Raw genomic sequence first — 20,109 nt, forward strand, 5'->3', positions numbered from 1 at the left:
CCCTGGCTGAGTGCAGTTGTATCACACGTTTGTGTGCTGTCACAAGGCCATGGTGTGCATTGGGTTGCATGCGGAAAGGCCGGGGGGGCGACCATTGTGCCCCGGGTGGGGGCAGCTGTGTTGTGTTGTGTTGTGTTACAGGCTTGCGTGGTTGTGTTGTGCTGCTGGGCCGAGGGTTGTGTTGTGTGGTGCACAGATCAGTTGCTTCACTCCTGTGCTGTGTGTGCATGTGTGCATTTTAGATCCCTGGGTTGTGTGTCGGACACCTGGGTCGTGTGCATACATGTGTGCATGTGCGTGTGCGTTTCTAGCACCATAGGGATCCCAGGCGTCCGAGCTCTTGGCCCACGGAGAACCCAGGCACCCGGGCGGGGCTGATGGCAGTGTCATGTCCCCGCAGGTTTGCAGGCGCAGGCGGCTATGTGCTGTACCCACAGATTGGCGACCGGCTAGACCTGATCTGTCCAGGGGTGCGGGGCGGGCGTGCGGGGCTGCCGGGCGAGGCCTACGAGTGGTACAAGCTGTACCTGGTGGGCGGCGCAGCCGCGGCGCGGTGTGAGCTGCCCCCCACTCCTGGCCCCGCGCCATCCGGCCCCACGCCTGCCCTGCTGCTTACCTGTGACCGGCCCGAGCGCGACGTGCGCTTCACCATCAAGTTCCAGGAGTTTAGTCCCAACCTCTGGGGCCATGAATTCCGTGCCCGCCAGGACTATTACATCATCAGTGAGTGACCGTGGCGTGGGGGCCCCAGGGGGGCTGTGACATCCTTGTGGAGTGCCCCAGGCTTCCCTTTGGGGTTGGGGTGTGTGTGACATCATCACTGGGTGAGCTGGGGCCCCCTGGGGGGCTGTGACATCATCACAGGGTGTCCCAGGGTCCCCTGGTAGGGCTGAGTGCCTGGACACCTGGGTTCTTTAACTCTGGAAGGGCGAGGGCTGGGGGGCAGGGTCTGGGACACTTGGGTACTCTCCCGGCTCTGGGGGGGAAGGGGGGTGTGTGAGGGCTGTCCTGGACTTCTGGGTTCCCAGCGGGCGGGTGCTGGCCCTTTAAAAGGCCCCCCTGCCCAGTGAAAGCACCAGCTCAAGCATGGCTAAGCCGAGGAGATGGGCGCCCCTGGCACCTGCCCACACCTTGCCCCCACTGCGGGACCCAGGCCCAGGCCTCGCCCCACCAGGCCCTCTTCCCCTCCCAGGGAACCCAGGCGTCTGGGAGTGAGGGGCACTGGCAGGGAGGGGAGCAGGGCCTGGTGGGGGAGAGAGGGCTGGGCACCCTGATGCCTGGGTTCCCTGCGGGTCCATCCATCACTGGGGCTGGATTTGCTGAGAACAGCAGAGCGGTGACCTAGTAACTGCGCGCGCGCGTGTATGTGCAAGAGACACACACCTCGGTTCCCCCTGTGATGATGTCCCTGCCGCTTGCCATGGCAGCGAGGCAGGGCAAGGGCTGATTCCTAGCAGAGAGCCCCTCTCTGCTCCTACACAGCAGCCCCTACCCCCAGCAGAAGAGAACCTGGGAACCCGGGGTCCTAACCCACATCCCACCCTACCTGGCACCCCCTGCTAGACCCCCCTACTGCTCCCCTGGCCCTGCTGGTGCCCCTCACTCCTGACCCGAAGCCCCCTTATGCTGTCCCCCCACAGCCACGTCCGACGGCACCAAGGAGGGGCTGGAGAACATGAAAGGCGGTGCCTGCCTGAGCCGGGGCATGAAGGTCATCCTCAAAGTGGGGCAGAGTGAGTTGAGGGCCCGGATGCCTGGGTTCCCTGCCCAGCTCTGTGAGGGGAGGGGGTCTGTGGGGGTCAGAGCAGGGGGGCCGGATGCCTGGGTTCTCTCCTGCCTCCAAACCCCCCCACCTTTTTCCTCCTGTCTGAGTTGATTTTGCTGATTCCTGCTGAGTCCCTGAAATGAGATAATTAGTGACATTTGTGATTGGAGGGGGCAGCCATGGTGGGGAGTGGAGGCAGCTCTGTGATTGGCAGGTGCTAAAAACAGCTGTAAATGCACTGATTGACCCAGGCTAGTTGTGGGTCAGGAGTGAGGGGCACCAGCAAGGTGGGGGGGGGCAGGGGCTGCAGGTTGGGATTGAGGGGCACCAGCAGGGCTGTGGGGGGCAGGGTGCTGCGGGTCGGGATTGAGGGGCACCATCAGAGCTGGGGGGGGCTCCACTGACCCCCATGCCCCTCTGCCCCCCCAGATCCCGGCTCTGTCTCCCCCAAGTCCAGGTCGGAGGCGCCGGCAGTGAAGGACCGAGGCACCCTGGGTGGGGCTGACCCCAGCAAGGACGGCAGCCCAGGTACCGCAGGGTCTGGGATGGGAGTGAGGGTCTGGGACCCCGGATGCCTGGGACCCCTCCCCTGACCCCCCATTTCTCTCTCTCTTCCCCCCCCCCTGCAGGCTCCGGGAATGGGACAGGGCGTGCAGGGGGGGCGGATGGCCCCCTGCCCCAGTCTAATGTGCCGGCCGTGGCAGGGGCGGCAGGGGGTGCAGCTGTAGTGGCACTGCTGGCGGCCGGTGTGACAGGCACCGTGTGCTGGCGGCGCCGTCGAGGAAAGCACAGTGACACCCACCACCCGCCCCTGTCGCTTGGGGCCTTGGGCAGCCCTGGCAAGCGTGGGGGAGGTGGCGGGGCTGGTGGGGGTGGGGGGGCTGGCAGCGGGGGCAACAACAATGGCTCAGAGCCCAGCGACATCATCATCCCACTGCGGGCAGCTGACGGCGCCTTCTGCCCCCACTATGAGAAGGTGAGTGGCGACTATGGGCACCCCGTCTACATCGTCCAGGAGATGCCCCCCCAGAGCCCCGCCAACATCTACTACAAGGTATGAGGGGCGGGGAGCCGGCTCCTCCCCCCCCTGTGGCCTCGCCCCTCCTGTGGCTTGGCCCTGCCCCCCCCAGCGCTTGAGGGGTGAATGGAGATGGATCCGGCCCTTCCTGGCACTGATGGGGTTAATGGAGACAGATCAAGCCCACCCCACCCCCAGCACCAATGGGGTTAACATAGACAGATCCAGCCCGTTCAGGACTGACAGGGTTAACGGAGACAGATCCGGCCCTTCCCAGGACTGACGGGGTTAACATAGATCCAGGCCCCCCCAGCACTGACATGGTTAACAGGTTAATGTAGAGGGATCCAGCCCCCCTAGCACTGATGGGGTTAATGGAGATAGATCCAGCCCCTCCAGCACTGACAGGGTTAATGGGATCCAGTCCCCCCCCCACATTGAGAGGGGTTAAGGGAAATAGATCCAGCCCCCCCCCCACTGACAGCGTTAATGGAGATGGATCCAGCCCATCCCCCCAGCACTGATGAGGTCAATGGAGGTGGATCCAGTCCCCTCAACACTGATGGGGTTAACAGAGAGAGATCCAGCTTCTCTCCCGCCACTGGCTCCCCGCAGTAATGGTTAATGAGATCCAGCCCCTCCAGCACTGATGGGGTTAATGGAGATTGATCCTGTCCCCTCTAGCACTCACTGGGTTAATGAGGTTCCCCACCCACCCCCCCAGCACTTACAGGGATAATGGAGATGGATCCAGTGGGGGGCAGCACTGATGGGGTTAGGGGGGTTGGCTCTCACCCCTCTGGTGATGCAAGGATTTATGGCTCCCCCCCACCAGGACCCTCCCCCTGCTGGCTCCCATAGGGGAGTTAGGAAGTGATAGGTTTAATGGGAATCTCTCCCCTCCTTCCCCTCCCCTTGTCCCCCCCCAAGCACATAAGGCTGGCTGTGTGGCCTCAAGGGGGTGGGGCCTGTCTTATCCCAGTTGGTTGGGTGGGGATGGTGTGGGCGGGGCTGGAAACAACCAGACCAAGATGGCCACTGTCCCCTTAACCTCCAGCAAATGGGGGTCAGAACCAGGCCTGGGGAAGGGATTCTATTCTCCCCCAGCTCTGGAGGAAGCAGACAGGAAGTGACACTACCTGACAGGAACTGAGGAGTAAAGGCCTCCAACTAGGGCAGGACTTCCTATTTTGGTTGGGGAAGGCAGGGACCCAGACTTCCTGGTTTGGGTGCTTACGGGGGGCCAGGACTTCCTGTTTTAGACACCAACGAGGGTTGGGTCTTCCTATTTTGGACACTGATGGGGGCCAGGACTTCCTGCTTTGGGCACTGGCAAGAGCCAGGACTTCTTGTTTTGGACACCAATGGGAGCTGGGACTTCTTGCTTTGGGCATTGGCAACAGCTGGAACTTCCTGTTTTGGACACCTTTGAGGGCTGGGACTTTCTGTTTAAGGTGCCATTGGGCACCAGGACTTCCTGCTTTGGGCACTGGCAAGAGCTGGGACTTCCTGCTTTGGACACTTATGGGGCCAGGACTTCCTGTTTTGGATACTGGAGACTGGGACTTCCTGTTCTAGGTGCCAAAAGAAGCCGATACTTCCTGTTTTGGACACCGTGGGGGGCCGGGACTTCCTGTTGCCTTGGCCATTCCCGCTGTGCTGGCCCTTCCCGTCCAAATGGTTCATTATAGACGTTCTTGTGAACCTGACCCGCCTCTGTGGTTCTTTTGCATGAGTCCTTGTGAGCTCACAGGGGGGACTTGCACATGGAGGGGGAGGATCTGGGGCACAGCAATGAGATCACCCTAACCCAGGGGTGGGCAAAATGCGGCCTGTGGGCCAGATGCGGCCCACCAGGCCATTCTATCCAGCCTGCAGGGTCCCTAAAAAAAATGGAAAATAAATACTTATCTGTCCCTGGCAACCTGTCCTCGATGGCTTGCCAAAACTCAGTAAGTGGCTCTCCAGCCAAAATAACTGCCCACCCCTGCCTTAACCCTAACCCTGCCCCAAGCTGGGCACCCAGATGCCTGGGTTCTCCACCTACCAGGGGAGTCAGGTGGAGTCCCAGGCCTGGATGCTGCCCCTTTAAGGCTGCCCCTCCCCCAGTCCCCCTGCCCAGCTGGGGGGGGCCCTGAGTGACAGGGAGCATGACTGCTGGGGTTAGAAGTCACCTGGCCCCTCCCCCAGGCCAGGCCAGGTCAGAGGGGGGAGAAGGTGGCAGCCTGGATGCCTGGTTCTCTTGGAGGGGACGAGCCCAGGGGGATTGGGAGACCCAGATGCCAGGTTTGGGGGTCCAGCACAGCCACGGCCCACTTCTTGTCTCCCACCTTGGCAACCAGTCCTGGGGACTTGGCAACAGTAACTGTGGCAACCTGGTACCTGGCAGCGGCCACACAGCACCAGGGAAGGTGCCTGGGTCCAGGGCAAGAGGGGTTGCGGTCATCCATCTTCCCCTCCCCCACAGCCCGACCTGGATGCCTGGGTCCCATCCCAGCTCAGGGATGGGGGGCCATGCGGCCTGGGGGAGGGAGCCTGGATGCCTGGGTTGTCTCTGCGTTCCTGTCCCCCAGTGGACCAGGCTGAGGTGCTAGCACGTCTCAGTGCTGTGGGGGGCATGTTGTCCTTGTGACCAGGAGAGACATGGCCCCCCCATCAGAGTGGCCCCAATCCAGGCCTCATCCAGGGTGCTGGTTGCCCCCACACCCCTGATCAGGACCCCCAGAAAGGGAGCTTGGAAGAGCAGGATGCGGTGGGCTCTGGGGTGCAGCAGCTGGAGAACAGCCGTGGGGGTGGGGATGTGGGGTGGGTCAGGAACCCCTGGGGGGTGCAGGGGGCTGCAGGTTGGGAGTGAGGGGCACAGCAGAGTTGGAGGGGCATGGGACTGCGAGTCGGGAGTGAGGGGCACCAACTCCAAGGTGCAGCCAGCTCTGGGCGGGCAATGGGCCCAGGATGAGTCAGTGTGGGGGCAGGGGGGCACTGAGCCATGGCAACAGCTGGCACTGGGGCCTGCCCCCCCCCCCCCCCCCCCAAGCCCAGGGTCGGGGTCATGTCTCGTCTCTATGTGCTCAGCAAACAGGCCACAGGCAGTGCCAGGATCCGGTGGGAGGGCAATGTGGGGGGGGGGGACACATTTATGAGCTGGACATTTAATTTAAATGACATCCATCATGGAGGTGGGGGGGGGTCCCCATGTTCCCACAGCCCTGGAGCTGGGGGGAGGTGATGAGGGGCTGGGAATTGGCCTCCCACCTCCCTTTGTCAGGGCTGAGACCCAGAGAAGTTGTCTCGCCTCTCAGGGGCAGGAGCTGGGCCTTCCCAGGCCTGTGTGAGGGGTGCCTGTCCCGGCCAGGCAGGAGGGGGCTGCGGGTTGGGAGTGAGGGGCTGGGGGGGCAGGGGGCTGCGGGTTGGGAGTGAGGGGCACCAACAGGATTGAGTGGGGTATGGACTGTGGATCAGGAGTGAGGGGCACCAACAGGATTGAGGGGGGTACGGACTGTGGGTCAGGAGTGAGGGGCTCAGCAGGGCTGGGGGGCCAGGGGCTGTGGATTGGGAGTGAGGGGCACCGGCAGGTGTGGGAATCTTTGTGGGAACGTGGTGCAGCTGGAGGGGTCTGGGGGAGGGGTCTGGGGGAGGTGGTGGGGGCCAAGCACCCCCCCCACCATCCCAGGAGACATGGGCACAGGGCTGGAATCTGCTCATTAAACCCTCGATGAATCAGATGAGATCAACCCTCAGCAACAGCATACACGGGCCATGAGCCAGGACGCCTGGGTTCCTTGCTTGCTTTGGGAGGGGCGCAGCGGATGGGGTGCACTGGGAGCCTGGATTCTCCCCCAACTTCTGCATCCCAAAAGTGCCATCTCCCTAGGAAACACCCCTGGACACCTGGGTTCCCTCTGCAAGGGGAGCTAGGCCTTAGGGCTCAGACGCCTGGGTTCCTCACACTTGGGCACAGGTTAGAGCAGTAGGATGGTAGCTGGATGTCTGGGTTCTCACCTGGCTTGGGCAGGGGAGTGGAGGCTGATGGCTCGGAGCAGGGGGCTGAGGCCCAGACGCCTGGGTTCCACTCGGCTTTGCAGGGGCAAACTGACCCACTGCCGGCCTGGCCCCAAGAGCTGCTGGTGGGGCCGGGTCTGGGGTCCTCACCTGGGGTGGATCTCTGCCTCGTGAGGGGGACCTGGGACGGCATGGGGGGGGGGCAGGGGGTAAGGGTCAGGAGTGAGGGCCATCGGGAGGAGGGGCAGCGGCTGCAGGTCAGGAGTGAGGGGCACCGGCGAGGCCGGGGTGGCTGTGGGTTGGGAGGGGCACTGGCAAGACTGTGGGGGGCAGGAGGCTGCAGGTCAGGACCAAGGGGCAGCACAGACGCTGTACCCCTCACGCTGGATCCCCACAGCCCCACTCCTACCCCCTCAGCCTGGCTTCCAGCCCAGACCCAGTCCCGTTGCCTTGGTTTCCCCCAGCTGGGCACCCCCTCCCCACCCTGCCCTTTCCCCCTCCATAAATATGGAACCTGGGGGCCAGGCTGTTCCCAGACCCCCGCTGCCTCAAGGGCTGCCCTAGCCCCCCCAGTCAGAGCCCTGCCTCGTTGCCATGGCTACAGGGCTGGACCCCCCCCCCGCCCCAACCCAGCATGGGGAAGGGGGGGCATCATGGAGGCCTCCATCCCCTTAGCTCAGGTCTCTGACTTTTTGTGAGGGTCAGGCCTGGGGGGTGAGAGCAGGGGACATGGGGGGCAGGGGGTGGACACCTGGTTCCCAGCAGTTAGTTGGGCCTGGCTGGAAAGGGGTAGGGGGTACGACCTTCAGGTGCTTGCTCCCACCTGGGTTTGGGCCTGGGGGGCAGGGACGGGGGTCCTAAGCCCTTTTGCCAAGCCAGGATTGGGTAGGGGTGGGGCTCTGCCAGCCCTCCACTCCACCCCTCCCCCCACACTGTCCCCTCCCCCGCTTTTGGGTATCCCTCATGAAAAGGCTGCAATTAGTGGAGTTGGCGCCAGCGGGAAGTGTCATTAGGAGCTGAAAATAGAAATGTAATCAAGGCCCCGCTGCCCCCCCATGAACCCTGCACTGCTGCAGGGGACTCAGCCCTGCCGGTGCCCCTCACTCCTGACCTGCAGTCCCTGCAGTGGGTCGGGGACGGGGATGGGACTGGGCTCTCTCCACTTTCCAGGAGGGGTCTGGGGGGTCAGAGCAAGGGGTGCTGGGAGCTCAGACACCGAGGTTCCCTTCGGCTGTGGAGTCCAGTGCACCTCCCGCCTGGGGGCTGGGCCCATGACCAGTGCATGCTGGGAGCTCTGCTTGCTCTGGGGCTGAGCGGTGCATGCTGGGAGCTGGGTTCTCCTCGGGCAGAGGTGCATTGTGGGAGTTTGACTCACCTTAGGGGCAGAGCAGTGGATGCTGGGAACCTGATTCACCTCAGGCAGAGCAGGGCATTGTGCGAGCTCTGCTATCACTGAGGCAAAGCAGTGCATGCTGGGAGCCTGGCTCATCTCAGGGGCAGAGCAGTGCACTGTGGGACCTTTGCTCACTTAGGAGCTGAGGTGTGCATGCTGGAAGATTTGCTATCTCTGGGGCTGAGTGATGCATGCTCACTTCAAGGGGCGGGGCAGAGCAGTACATGGCAGAGTCTGGTTTTCCTCAGGGGCAGAGCAGTGCATGCTGGGACCTTGAGGAACAGAACGGTGCATGCTGGGAGTTCGGCTTTCCCCAGGCAGGAGCAAGACACGCTGAGACCCATGCTAAGCCCCAGTGTATGTCGGGAACTCTAGCGTAGGTGGAGGGGGTATGCCCCGCATTCCCTCCCCCAGCCCTCCAATCACAAACTGCCCTGGGTAAGATTGGCAGGCCTTTCCCGCCTCTTTACCTCCAGCTGGTCCTATCAGACGCCTCCCCGCCGGTGATTGACAGCTCTGCTCCCTCCCCTTCCCCCGCCCCCAACCGTCGCACGCTCTTTCCCCAACCCTCCCCAACTGTCTCCAACCGTCGTTCCCCGTTCTGCCCCGCCCCGTCCCCTTCCTTGCCTCCCATTGGCTCTTACCCGCCCGCGCCCCACCTCCCATTGGCTCCTTGCCCGGCGCGCGCCCCGCCCCTGTAGCGTCCGTTGCCCTGGGAAACACTGCGCGGGGGGCGGAGCTTGAGGGCGAGGAGAGCCCAACGTGTGCGGGGCAGGTGGGAGGGGGCAGGGCAGTTGTGGGGGTGGTTGGGGCTGGGGTGATGGGGCAGTTAGGGCTGGGGGCAGGTGTCGGGTTAGGAGGCAGATGTAGGGGGTTGGGGCCACATATGGGGGAGATGGGGCAGTTGGGGTGGGGCAGGTGTAGGGGAGATAGGGCAGGTGTGGGGAGTTGGGGGGCAGATGTAGGAGAGATGGGACAGACAGGAGGATGGGGCAAATGGGGTGGGGGGTTGGAGGTAAGGGTGGGGGAGATGGGGGGGTAGTTGTGATGGGGGAGATGGGCCCATTGTGGGGTTGGGGCAGGTGCGGGGGGGTTGGGCGCAGATGTAGGAGAGATGGGGCAGGGCTGGGAGGTTTGGGGGCAGTTGTGGGCAGCACTTGGAGGTTGGGGACAGGCATGGGGAGGTTTGGGGGCTGTTGTGGGGCTGGTGGCAGGTGTGAGCAGCAGTTGGGGGCTGGGGGGTAGGTGGGGGCAGTTGTGGGACATGGGGTTGTAAGTGTGGGCGGTGGCTGGGGTAGGTGTGGGTGGTAAGGCACGAGGGAGGTGAAGGGCAGTTGGGGGCTGGTATAGGTGGAGGGGGCAGTTGTGGGGAGCTTGACAGGACAGTTCTGGGGCTGGAGGGGAGAGGTGGCAGGGGCCTTCCCTTTGGGGCCCGGGGGACCCAGGCATCTTGGCCCGTTCCTCATGCGCCCACTCTTGTTTCCCTGGCAGCCCACAATGAGCGCGCGCCGCCGCGGCCCCCCTGGGGACAAGAAACTGCGCAAGACCTCTGGGCGCGGGTCCTCCGTGGTCTTGGACACCGGCCCGCCACCACCCCCACCGCCGCCTGCTCTGGAGGATGCTGGTATTGATTGCCATGCCCTTTGCTGGGTTGTGCCAGGGGTGGGAGGGGGCCCGCAGGCATCCGTCTGCCAGCCACTCTTCACACCCATGGGGCTGCCCTCGCCTATATCTGTCCAGCCCTGCGCGAGGGCAGTTCCTGCCAGTATCCCCTAGCCCGCCCGCCACCGTGCTCATGCTCCACACAGTCCCACCCGTTCACCAAGTGACAGGATGGCCTAGGTGAGGACAGAGCTGAGGGTTCCTGGTTGGCAAATCTGTATCCCCCCAAGCTATCGGAGACCTCAGCTGGCTGCTCTACCGTGGAGCTGTTGCCACGGGTGTGCTTCACAGGTGTCCCCGACACCTGCCCCTTCTGCCAACCTGCTGTAATATGCTTCCTGTCCGTGGTCCTGGGACCTCCTGGTCAACCTCATCCTGGCTCTGGGCATCTACCCAAGTGGGAAGGCATCCGTGGCTGGGTTGGAACTCAGTTTTGCTGCTCAGCATCCCCAACTTGGGGCCACAGGCACTGGATCTGCTCCATGTCCCCTTCTGGCTCTCGTTATTAGCCCATGATCTCGCTCCCATCCCTGTTGCAATTTGTTGCTAGCTTCTTGGTTCTTCCCGTTTAAAGGAAGTTTGTAGTTTTACTTGATGGCCCCCAATATCCCCTGAGTGTAACAGGCCCATGTCCTGGGTAGCAGAGAGAGGAGGCTGAAAGGGAGAGCAAGTGGAGTGGAACGGTTTTTTTCTGCAGTTGCACAAGGCAGGGAGGTGGAGGGGAGTCGTGGCTGGGCAAGCGGCTGCAGTGCGTGGGGGTGAAATGCTGACTTTGCTCTCCGCTCTCTGTTTCTTGCCCCATCCTCTGCTCTCCTTGTGGGACTCCCTGGCGGTACGGAAGCTGGCTTTGTGTTCCTGGTCTCTCTGGAAGCCACATGGCTGGGTCAGACTGCTCCCTGGATCAGATGTGGCCTGTAGGCTGTGGTTGTGTGGGGAGAGACGAAGAAAGATTGACTGTAGGGACAGATGGTTGATGACTTGACCGAGTCTCCTGTGGTAGGTCAGTTGCAGAGCCAAGCAGGCCATCTGGGACTCTTGGGGCTTAGCCTGGCCCTGTAGCTTCTGGCCTGTGGTCTGGAGGTGATGCTGGCTGGGACTCCTGGAACTTGGGTTGGATGGGGAGGTTGGTCCAGGGCAGACTGGTCAGGAAACAGAGCAGCAAATGGGGCAGGGAGGAGAAAGCAGAGCAGTGGGTGGAGCAGGGAGTGGATGGGGCAGGCCACGGGGCTCCAGGGGCCACTCACAGAAGGCATGGGGTGAACCCCGTGTCCTGCCTGGCAAAACAGCTTGCCCCCCACCCCCTGTGGCCCAGCCTATGCTTAACCTCCCACCCCCATCCTCCCACATGCCATTTCCTTCCCCCACCTTGACCCAGCCAGCTTCCAAACTCGAGAGGTTCGGCCTGGGCCTTGCCTTCTGCTGCCTTCCAGCCAGTCTTGCTTTCAGCTGCAACCAGCGTCTTCCCACCTCCCCGCTGGAGCTGTTTATCTAAAGCAGGGCCGCGAGGCCCCCCTCCAGCCCTCCTCCCCCCAAATTGCTTCCCTCCGGCGTGTTACCACAGTAACCCGCCCGGCGCTCTTCAGAGCGCGCGCCGGCTCTTATGTTCTAGTGATCATCGGTGCCTAATGTAACGTGCGCAAAGCTGGCTCTTCTCAGACCTTCCACTCCAATCCAATCTGCCGCGACAGGCAGTGAAATGACAGCTCCTTGTCAGGCGGCCACATGCTGGATGAATTGGGAAGTGTTTCCCCACGCCCCCCCCATGGTGTGTGGTCCAGGGGGCTGTGGGAGGGCTGGATTTAGCCAGGAGATGCTTCTTCTGCTCTCCCTTGGCACCTTTGCTTTAGACCTCTCATGTGGGGTGGCTTCTCTCTGCTCCCCCCTGCTGAATCCACTCGCTTTCTGGATGTTATGGGGTTTTTTGGGGGGTCCCTGTCCTGAGACATCTAGTGGGTGTGGATGCAGATGGATCTGATGTGAGCTGTGCCCCTTGGTGCATCTCTGTTCCCCAGCCCCAAAACCCTGCTTTTGGGATGGAAGAAAATCACAAGACCAAATCCAGGCGGTGCGGAACGTCCGGTGAGGCTGAGAAGGGCCTGGGGGTGCCCATGACCCTTCAGCTGAGTATGTGGCAGTGGGGTACAAGCCTGTGGCCTCCTGTACGAGCAGGGCAAGCGCCTGCAAAACCCGGGGCAGTGAAGTTTTTCCAGTCTGTGTGGCACTGGAGAGGCCTCCCTCATCCAGGTCTGGGCCCCGCACTTCCCAGAGAAGGTGGAAGGGTTGGGAAGAGCCCAGCTCAGGGCGACAAAGACACTCGGGGGCCTGGCAGGCAGGAGCAATGAGGTCAGGCTGGAAGAGGGAAACTGAGTCTTGGAGGGGGATTGGATCATGGCTTTCAAACCCCTGAAGTGCGATGGCAGGGAATGGAGACAGGCTTTGTTTCTAGGAGCAGTGGGCTCGAGCTGCAGCAGGAGAAACTGAGGCTGGAGCTGAGGAACTTTGTGATGTGGGTGAGGCTGACATCGAGCCTTGGAGGGGTTGTGGAGACTCCGTCCCTGGATGAACATGGGGCCGGGAGGGTTTAGTTGGGACTGATCCTGCCTTGAACAGGGTGCTGGATGGGATTCATAGACTCGTATAATCACGGGATGATCTCGTGAGGGCCCTTCCAGCCCCACTCTCCTATGACCCTAAGGGGTCAAGTATTAGGAGACCCTGTGTCTACTCTGAATTGCCCCTCCTGGGGTAAAAATACCCCTGTCCCCCCAGGCCAGGCTCTGTGCCTGAAGGAGACTCTTCCTCCATGCCCTTCAGTGCGGGGGTCAGGCAGCATGGTGGAAACTTTCCAGGTTGTCCAGGTGGGGTGCCTTCCAGAATCCACAACTGCCTATCCTCCACTCGTTTGCCTTTGATGGCTCAATCCTATCATTGTGCGCTAATGAGCTGTGGCAGCAACTAGATGATTGGGAAGGGGGAGCTGCCTGTCATGTTCCAGCCCTGAACTGGCTGGTGGGTGGCAGAACAGGAGAGGAGGAGGAAGAACTCTGGCTTGTCCATGTTGCCACCGTCCCACCTTCTTTCTACCACCCATCGTGGGTTGCCGGCGGTGCCCGAGAAGCCTTTAGTGACTTGTGCACAGAGCTTTCTGCCACGCGTGGCTGCCTTGGCCACTCTGGTCATGTTGGCTGTGCGGTCTCCCCTGTCTCATAGATTCATAGATGTTAGGGTCGGAAGGGACCTCAATAGATCATCGAGTCCGACCCCCTGCATAGGCAGGAAAGAGTGCTGGGTCTAGATGACCCCAGCTAGATGCTTATCTAACCTCCTCTTGAAGACCCCCAGGGTAGGGGAAAGCACCACCTTCCTTGGGAGCCCGTTCCAGACCTTGGCCACTCTAACTGTGAAGTTCTTCCTAATAGACCTGGATGACTACACAGTCCAGTGGGTGGCGAATTGGCTGGAGGGTTGCACACAGAGAGTCGTGGTGGATGGGTCGGTTTTGACCTGGAAGGGTGTGGGCAGTGGGGTCCCGCAGGGTTCGGTCCTTGGACCGATACTCTTTAATGTCTTCATCAGTGATTTGGACAAGGGAGTGAAGTGTACTCTGTCCAAGTTTGCAGATGACACAAAGCTATGGGGAGATGTGGACACGCCGGAGGGCAGGGAACAGCTGCAAGCAGATCTGGACAGGTTGGACAAGTGGGCAGAAAACAACAGAATGCAGTTCAACAAGGAGAAATGCAAAGTGCTGCACCTAGGGAGGAAAAATGTCCAGCACACCTACAGCCTAGGGAATGACCTGCTGGGTGGCATGGAAGTGGAAAGGGATCTTGGAGTCCTAGTGGACTCCAAGATGAACATGAGTCGGCAGTGTGACGAAGCCATCAAAAAAGCCAATGGCCCTTTATCGTGCATCAGCAGATGCATGACGAATAGGTCCAAGGAGGTGATACTTCCCCTCTATCGGGCGCTGGTCAGACCGCAGTTGGAGTACTGCGTGCAATTCTGGGCGCCGCACTTCAAGAGGGACGCGGATAACCTGGAGAGGGTCCAGAGAAGGGCCACTCGTATGGTTAAAGGCCTACAGACCAAGCCTGACGAGGAGAGACTAGAGAAACTGGATCTTTTCAGCCTCCGCAAGAGAAGGTTGAGCGGCGACCTTGTGGCCGCCTATAAGTTCATCACGGGGGCACAGAAGGGAATTGGTGAGTATTTATTCACCAAGGCGCCCCCGGGGGTTACAAGAAACAATGGCTACAAGCTAGCAGAGAGCAGATTTAGATTGGACATTAGGAAGAACTTCTTCACAGTTCGAGTGGCCAGGGTCTGGAACAGGCTCCCAAGGGAGGTGGTGCTCTCCCCTACCCTGGGGGTCTTCAAGAGGAGGTTAGATGAGCATCTAGCTGGGGTCATCTAGACCCAGAACTCCTTTCCTGCTTATGCAGGGGGTTGGACTCGATGATCTATTGAGGTCCTTTCCGACCCTAACATCTATGAATCTATAATGTCCAATTTAAATCTGCTCTCTGCTAGCTTGTGGCCATTATTTCTTGTAACCCCCGGGGGCGCCTTGGTGAATAAAACCTCACCAATTCCCTTCTGTGCCCCTTGCCCATCTTGCCCTGGCCCCTCTCTACATGTTACATTTATCCCATGACAAATGAATTTATTGCACATGCTTCTGGTTTAAGGCAAACAAGCTGTAGAAACGTCCCCCTATAACGGAGGATGTTTTTCTGGCCAGTTCATATGGTGCCTTAAATGCAACTCAGACTGTGGGATCAGGAAGGAATTTTACCCTGTCGCTAGATTTTTATGGACAGAGGGGGTGGGTTTGCCTTCCTCTGTGCCATCGGGGGGCAGGTTCAGCCTTTATTTGGGATCTCTTGAAAGTATATTAACATTTTCTAGAGGCAGGACAATGGTAGCTACGGGCCTGGTGGCATGTTCAGGTGAGATGCCTCATATTGTGTCAGAGTTCTAGATCAGTGGTTTTTCAGCCTTGTTTCATGCAGGGAAAAATTTTGATTGGAGCGCGGGACCCCTTTGAATTGTAAGGGTGGGTATTCACTTACTCTTGACTGATTGCGGGCCCCTTAGACATAGTCTGCAGACCCAGGGGTCTGCAGATTGAAAACCACTGGTTTAGATGATGGATCTGGATGGGGATGAAGCTGGGATCCCTTCCAGTTCTGCTTTTCTGAGTCTACAGACACCCCTTCTTTAGCCTCACTTCTCTCCAGCGGAGAGCACTGAGCTGGAAACCTTGCTTCTGCCTCAAGCCTGGGCTCTCGCCCCTTTGTCAGTCCCTGCCCCAGATGGCACTGAGGCCTGTTCGATTCCCTGGTGTGGTCTTGGAAGCGACTGTGACACTGTGTTCTTTCAGGGGTGGCTGTGAAGCCTTGGAGCCCCTTCAGCCCTCACTTTGTGGGCAATTTGCCACCCCTTGATGTCTTTTATGATGAGGGAGGCAGCCCCAGTTCTTCCTAAATTGCTCTCTCAAATGACCACCAGATGCCTGTGGTCACTGCCTTATGGGCTAATTTAATTGCATGTCTCCGTCCCATCCCTACATCATGTCCCATGCCTTGCAGATGGCAGCTTCCCAGATGTGATGGCATCTTCACTTTCACTTAGCCCCTCCTCTGGGGTTTCTGGACTCTTTCTCCTAGTCACACACTCTCAGCCGCTCAGGAGGCTTCTGGACCTTCTCTGGGGTCACCAAGAGAGGCACCAAGCATCCTGCTACAGTGACAAATCAGCTCATTGTTAGCCAACCCCGTGGGCACTAGGTTTTCGAGTGATCTCACCCCCATGCCTGCAAGGGCGTAGCAGGAGGCATGATGGTTGGGATCGGGAATCAGGTCTCATCCTGCCATTGAATGAACCTCCCGAAATCCCTTCCAACCCTCATTTTCTATGATTCTTCCCTTCTCTTTGGGAGGAAGGTGGGAAAACCTGTCTTTGGGAGGAAGGTGGGAAAACCTTTCTTTTCCTTTAAGGACCAGCCTCGGCTTTGCACGTCAGGAGGGTTTTGGTAGCACACCATCTCGGGAGGGATCTGCTAGGTAAGAACATGCCTGGGATTTGCTGCCTGGCAGCGATCAAGGCCTTGGCCCCATGTTTGGAACTCTAAGGCAGGGGGGTGATGCTATTCAGTTGCCTTGAATTTCATTTAAATGCAGCTGCTTCTGGGGTGGAACAGAACAGATCAATCTGGGGAAGGAAGGAGACCTCTGGTGAGGGCGCTAGAGTCAATTTGGACTCTTCGGTGCAGTGGGCAGAGCAGACCAGACCTCACAAGGGCTTTGAGAGATGGAAAGATCCCATAGCCCCTGCTGGGGTTGGATTTGGGAGGCATCAGCCCTGATGGTTAGCTGCTCTGCACATCTGGCTCCATCATACGATGGTCACCACAAGCTGTTCTAACTGGCTTTGCCACCCACAGCTGTGAAAACAAAATGGGCCTAGACACTGCCCCCTGCCCCACTTTGCTCACAGCTGGGGTCTCCGGGCTCCCCCTCCCTCTTCCAGCTTAAGCCAGTCCTGGATTAGACAAACGCTGGACTAGGATGGTTCAGATGGAGGTGGTTCTGCCTCAAGACATCCCCAGCACTGATATGGTACCCAAGGACCCCTGCACAGCCCCTCAGGACCTCCCAATACCCATCCTGCACTGACCTGATGTCCCATGGGCTGTGTGAAGGTCTCCCAACACCTCCCTGCACTGACCTGGCACCCTCACACAGCCCTCTGGATTTTCTAGCACTGACCTGGGACCTCCACACAGCCCCTCTAAACCCCCCCACAGTACCCCCTGCACTGACCAGGGATCCTCCATACAACCTTGGACCCTCCAGCACCCCCCTGCCCTGCCCTGGCACCCCCACACAGCTCTCTGGGACCCCCAGCATCCCCCCCGCCACTGACCTGGGACTCCCACACAGCCACTGGGACTCTGGAGCACCCCCTCTGTACTGACCTGCAACCTCCACACAGCCCCATGGGCCCCCCAGTACCCCCCTGCACTGATCTGGGACCCTCATACAGCCATCTGGACCCTCCAACACCCCTGCAATGACCTGGGACCCCCACACAGCCCCCCCCCCCCGACTCCCCAGAACCCCTAGCACTGATCTGGAACTCCCAACACAGTCCGCTGGGACCTCCCACACCATCAAGCACTGGCCTGGCACCCTCTCATAGCCCCCAGGACCTCCCAACACAGACCTGACTGCCCTGGGCCCCTCCAACACCCCTTCCCACCAGCCTGGGACCCCTGCACAGTCCTCTGGGACCCTTCAGCAGCCCCCAGCACTGCCCTTTTCCTCCTAGAAGGCAAAGGTGGGGTGCACGGATGGGACTGTCTATGTTCGTGGGGGGGGGGGGTGAGATGGGACAGACACACACGACTACCTGCTTCTGCCCAGGCCATATCTCTTTGGGGACAAGAGAATAGGAGGCAGACCAAGAGCAAGGCAGGTTTGGGCTGAGTCTCAAGAAAACCTCCTTCGCTGTTAGAGCAGTGAGGCAGTGGGATAGACGCCAAGGGGATTTGTGGACTCTCCATCACTGGAGGGGTGTTGGACAGCCGCTAGTTGGGGGTAATCTAGGTGTAGTGACACCTGTGTTCTGCTACAGGGATTTCTCAGGGGTCTGGGCTTTGCCGGTTACCCACTTCCCCCTTTTTCTCCTACGTGTGTCAGGGGGATTTTAAGGTTTTTAAGGATATAGGCAGACCAGGTTCTATGAGTAGATGTGATATCTGTTATTAGACCAACTAAATAGTTGGAAAAAATTGTTCTTGCAAGCTTTCGGGTACAAGCACCTTTCTTCAGGCATTTCTAAGCCTCCCCTAGAGGCACTGGGTGTTAGCTGCAGCCCAGGCTGGGGATGGGGACTGCTTCTGCTGGGAGGTCCTGGCTAGAGGGTCTTGCCCCTCTGCTCAGTGTCAAACCAGCGCCATGTGTGGGGTCAGGAAGTTTTCCCCTGGTCAGATTTGTACGGACTGGGGTTAGGTGCTTGCCTTCCTCTGTAGAAGGCACATGGCCTCTACTTGGCATCTCTGGAGCGTATATTAACAACCTTTCATGGCAGCAGGGCATTGGCGGCTGCGGTTGCCCTGCTTTCCCTGCGGCACATTTGGGTGTGATGCCTGGTGCTGTGTCAGGGCCAACAGTGAGTTTGGATGCTGGGTTTGCCTGAGCTGCTTTGGACAGGGCTGGTCCTGGACCCAATGTGATCTGCAGGTCCTTTGGGGCTCTGCGATTCTATGACGTGCTCTGTGACCAGAGCTTGTCCACCTGGCACCTCCCGTAAGCCCTTTGCTTGGCTTTGCAAGAGTTTCACATCTCAGCCAAAGTTATACTAGGAATATCCAACCCTATGCTCCTCCGTCTGCAAACAGAGCTGGAGCCCTAGCAGCAGAGCACCCCAGGGCATTTCGCGTGGGGAGCCAGGGGGTGGGGGAGATATTTAATTTTAAAGAGTGGATATCAGAGCATCTTTGTTTGGGCTTGATTGTTGCATTTGTCATGCTTCGCCGCAGCGCCGGCATCAGTGTCCCTGCGGTCCCTTTCTGCTGAATTTACAGGGCGTCGCATTCGTAGGTCTGACAATCAGGAACAGAAACATTTAGCCACATGTCACACTTCTCTATCCTAATGTGTCAGAGAGGCTCAGGAGGCGGCCCTGTCACTCCGATCAAGAGAGACTGACTGCTCTGGAGGAGCCCACGTTAGCAAGTGCTCTCAAATCTACCAGCTCCGGCTGTTCTTAAAGTCTCATCTCCTGCACGGCAGCAATGGGTTCATTTGGAGCTAATGAAGCCCTTTGATTGCATCCAGGGTTTGGCGGGTGTTAGTGTGGTGGTGATGGAATATAACAGAGCTAGATGCTCATCTTTTGGGTGCCCGTTTCAATTTGGTCTGAGACGGGAGAATGATGAGATGACTGGCTCTGTGGATGTAGGGAGACCAGTGGATGCGGTGTACCTTGACTTTAGCAAGGCTTTTGATACAGTCTCCCACAACATTCTCGCAGGCAAACTAAGGAGGTACGGGTTGGATGAATGGACTGTAAGGTGGACAGAAAACTGCCTGGATCATCAGGCTGTAAGGGTAGTAATAGTCAATGGCTTGATGCCTAGTTGGTAGCTGGTATCAAGTGGTTCAATTAATGACGTGGAACATGGCACAGAGTGCACCCTCAGCAAGTTTGCGGATGACACCAAGCTGGGGGACTAGTAGACATACTGGAGGGTATGAGTAGGATTCAGAGTGACCTAGACAAATTGGAGGATTGGGACCAAAAGAGATCTCACGAGGTTCAACAAGGACAAGTGCAAAGTCCTGCATTTAGGACTTCATAGATTTCATAGACAATAGGTCTGGAAGGGACCTTGTGAGATCATTGGGTCCAGCCCCCTGCCCAAAGGGCAGGAAATCAGCTGGGGTCACAGGTCCCCAATTTTACCATGAGAACGTCATGGGAGACCAAGTCAAAGGCTTTTTTGAAATCTAAATATATGACATTAATTTCTTCTCCTTTGTCCAGGTGATGTGTCACCTGGTCATAGAAGGACATGAGGTTGGTCAGGCAAGACCTATTGGCATGAACGACCTGTGCCCCCGGCGGCTGGGGAGGCACGGCAGTGGCGGGAACATGGTGGCGGTGAGCAGGGAGCTCCCGCAGATGCCACCGGCGCTGTCAGCAGTAGGGGGGTGGGATGGCGGCTGCCGATCATGGGTCGGCGACCACCTGCAGATGCTGCTGGAGGTGTCTGCGGCAGGGTGGCAAGCGGTGACCGCCTGCAGGTGCTGCCGACTTTGGCAGTACCTTTTCTAGGGGATGTACTGCCACGCTCAGTGGGTGTACATGCCGCCGCATGCACCCGCTACACGTCACCCCTGCCTACCGGCAACAAAGCCATGTTGGCTGTCTCTCAGAACGTAGCTTTCCGTTAGCCTGTTGTTGATGGCTTCTTTGATTTTTTTCCAAGATCTTTCCAGGGATTGAAGTCAAATGGATTGGCATGTAGCTCCCTGGATCTTCCTTCCTTCCTTTCTTGAAGATAGGCACGAAAGAATCCCAGGCCCCAGGATAGGCTGGGGGCTGACTGGCTGGGCAGCAGCTCTGCAGAAAAGGACCTGGGGGTGATGGGGCAATAAGCTGAGTAAGAGCCATCAGGGTACCCTTGTTCCCAAGAAGGCTGAGGGCATCCTGGGCTACGTTGGTAGCGTTGCCAGCAGATGGAGGGAAGTGATTTTTCCC

The 20,109-nt window shown here is 59.2% G+C and overlaps 2 protein-coding genes across 6 annotated transcripts in view; both read left to right on the forward strand.

Moving 5' to 3' along the window:
• EFNB3 (ephrin B3) overlaps positions 1-4,492 on the forward strand; it is a 15,246-nt gene extending 10,754 nt beyond the window's left edge. The window contains exons 3-6 of the mRNA XM_059717887.1: positions 401-723; positions 1,641-1,733; positions 2,195-2,293; positions 2,395-4,492. Of these exons, the coding sequence (XP_059573870.1) occupies positions 401-723; positions 1,641-1,733; positions 2,195-2,293; positions 2,395-2,825 (946 nt within the window). The 3' untranslated portion in view covers positions 2,826-4,492. The remainder of the gene's footprint in view (positions 1-400; positions 724-1,640; positions 1,734-2,194; positions 2,294-2,394) is intronic.
• Positions 4,493-8,797: 4,305 nt separating this feature from the next.
• The window catches only part of DNAH2 (dynein axonemal heavy chain 2), a 91,043-nt gene continuing 79,731 nt past the window's right edge, over positions 8,798-20,109 (forward strand). For all 5 annotated transcript variants that reach the window (XM_059718610.1, XM_059718612.1, XM_059718611.1 and 2 more), the window contains exons 1-2: positions 8,798-8,950; positions 9,667-9,799. In XM_059718610.1, the coding sequence (XP_059574593.1) occupies positions 9,673-9,799 (127 nt within the window). In that variant the 5' untranslated portion in view covers positions 8,798-8,950; positions 9,667-9,672. The remainder of the gene's footprint in view (positions 8,951-9,666; positions 9,800-20,109) is intronic.

This window comes from Alligator mississippiensis, chromosome 15, assembly GCF_030867095.1.
Source record: "Alligator mississippiensis isolate rAllMis1 chromosome 15, rAllMis1, whole genome shotgun sequence".
Taxonomy (NCBI): Eukaryota; Metazoa; Chordata; order Crocodylia; family Alligatoridae; genus Alligator; species Alligator mississippiensis.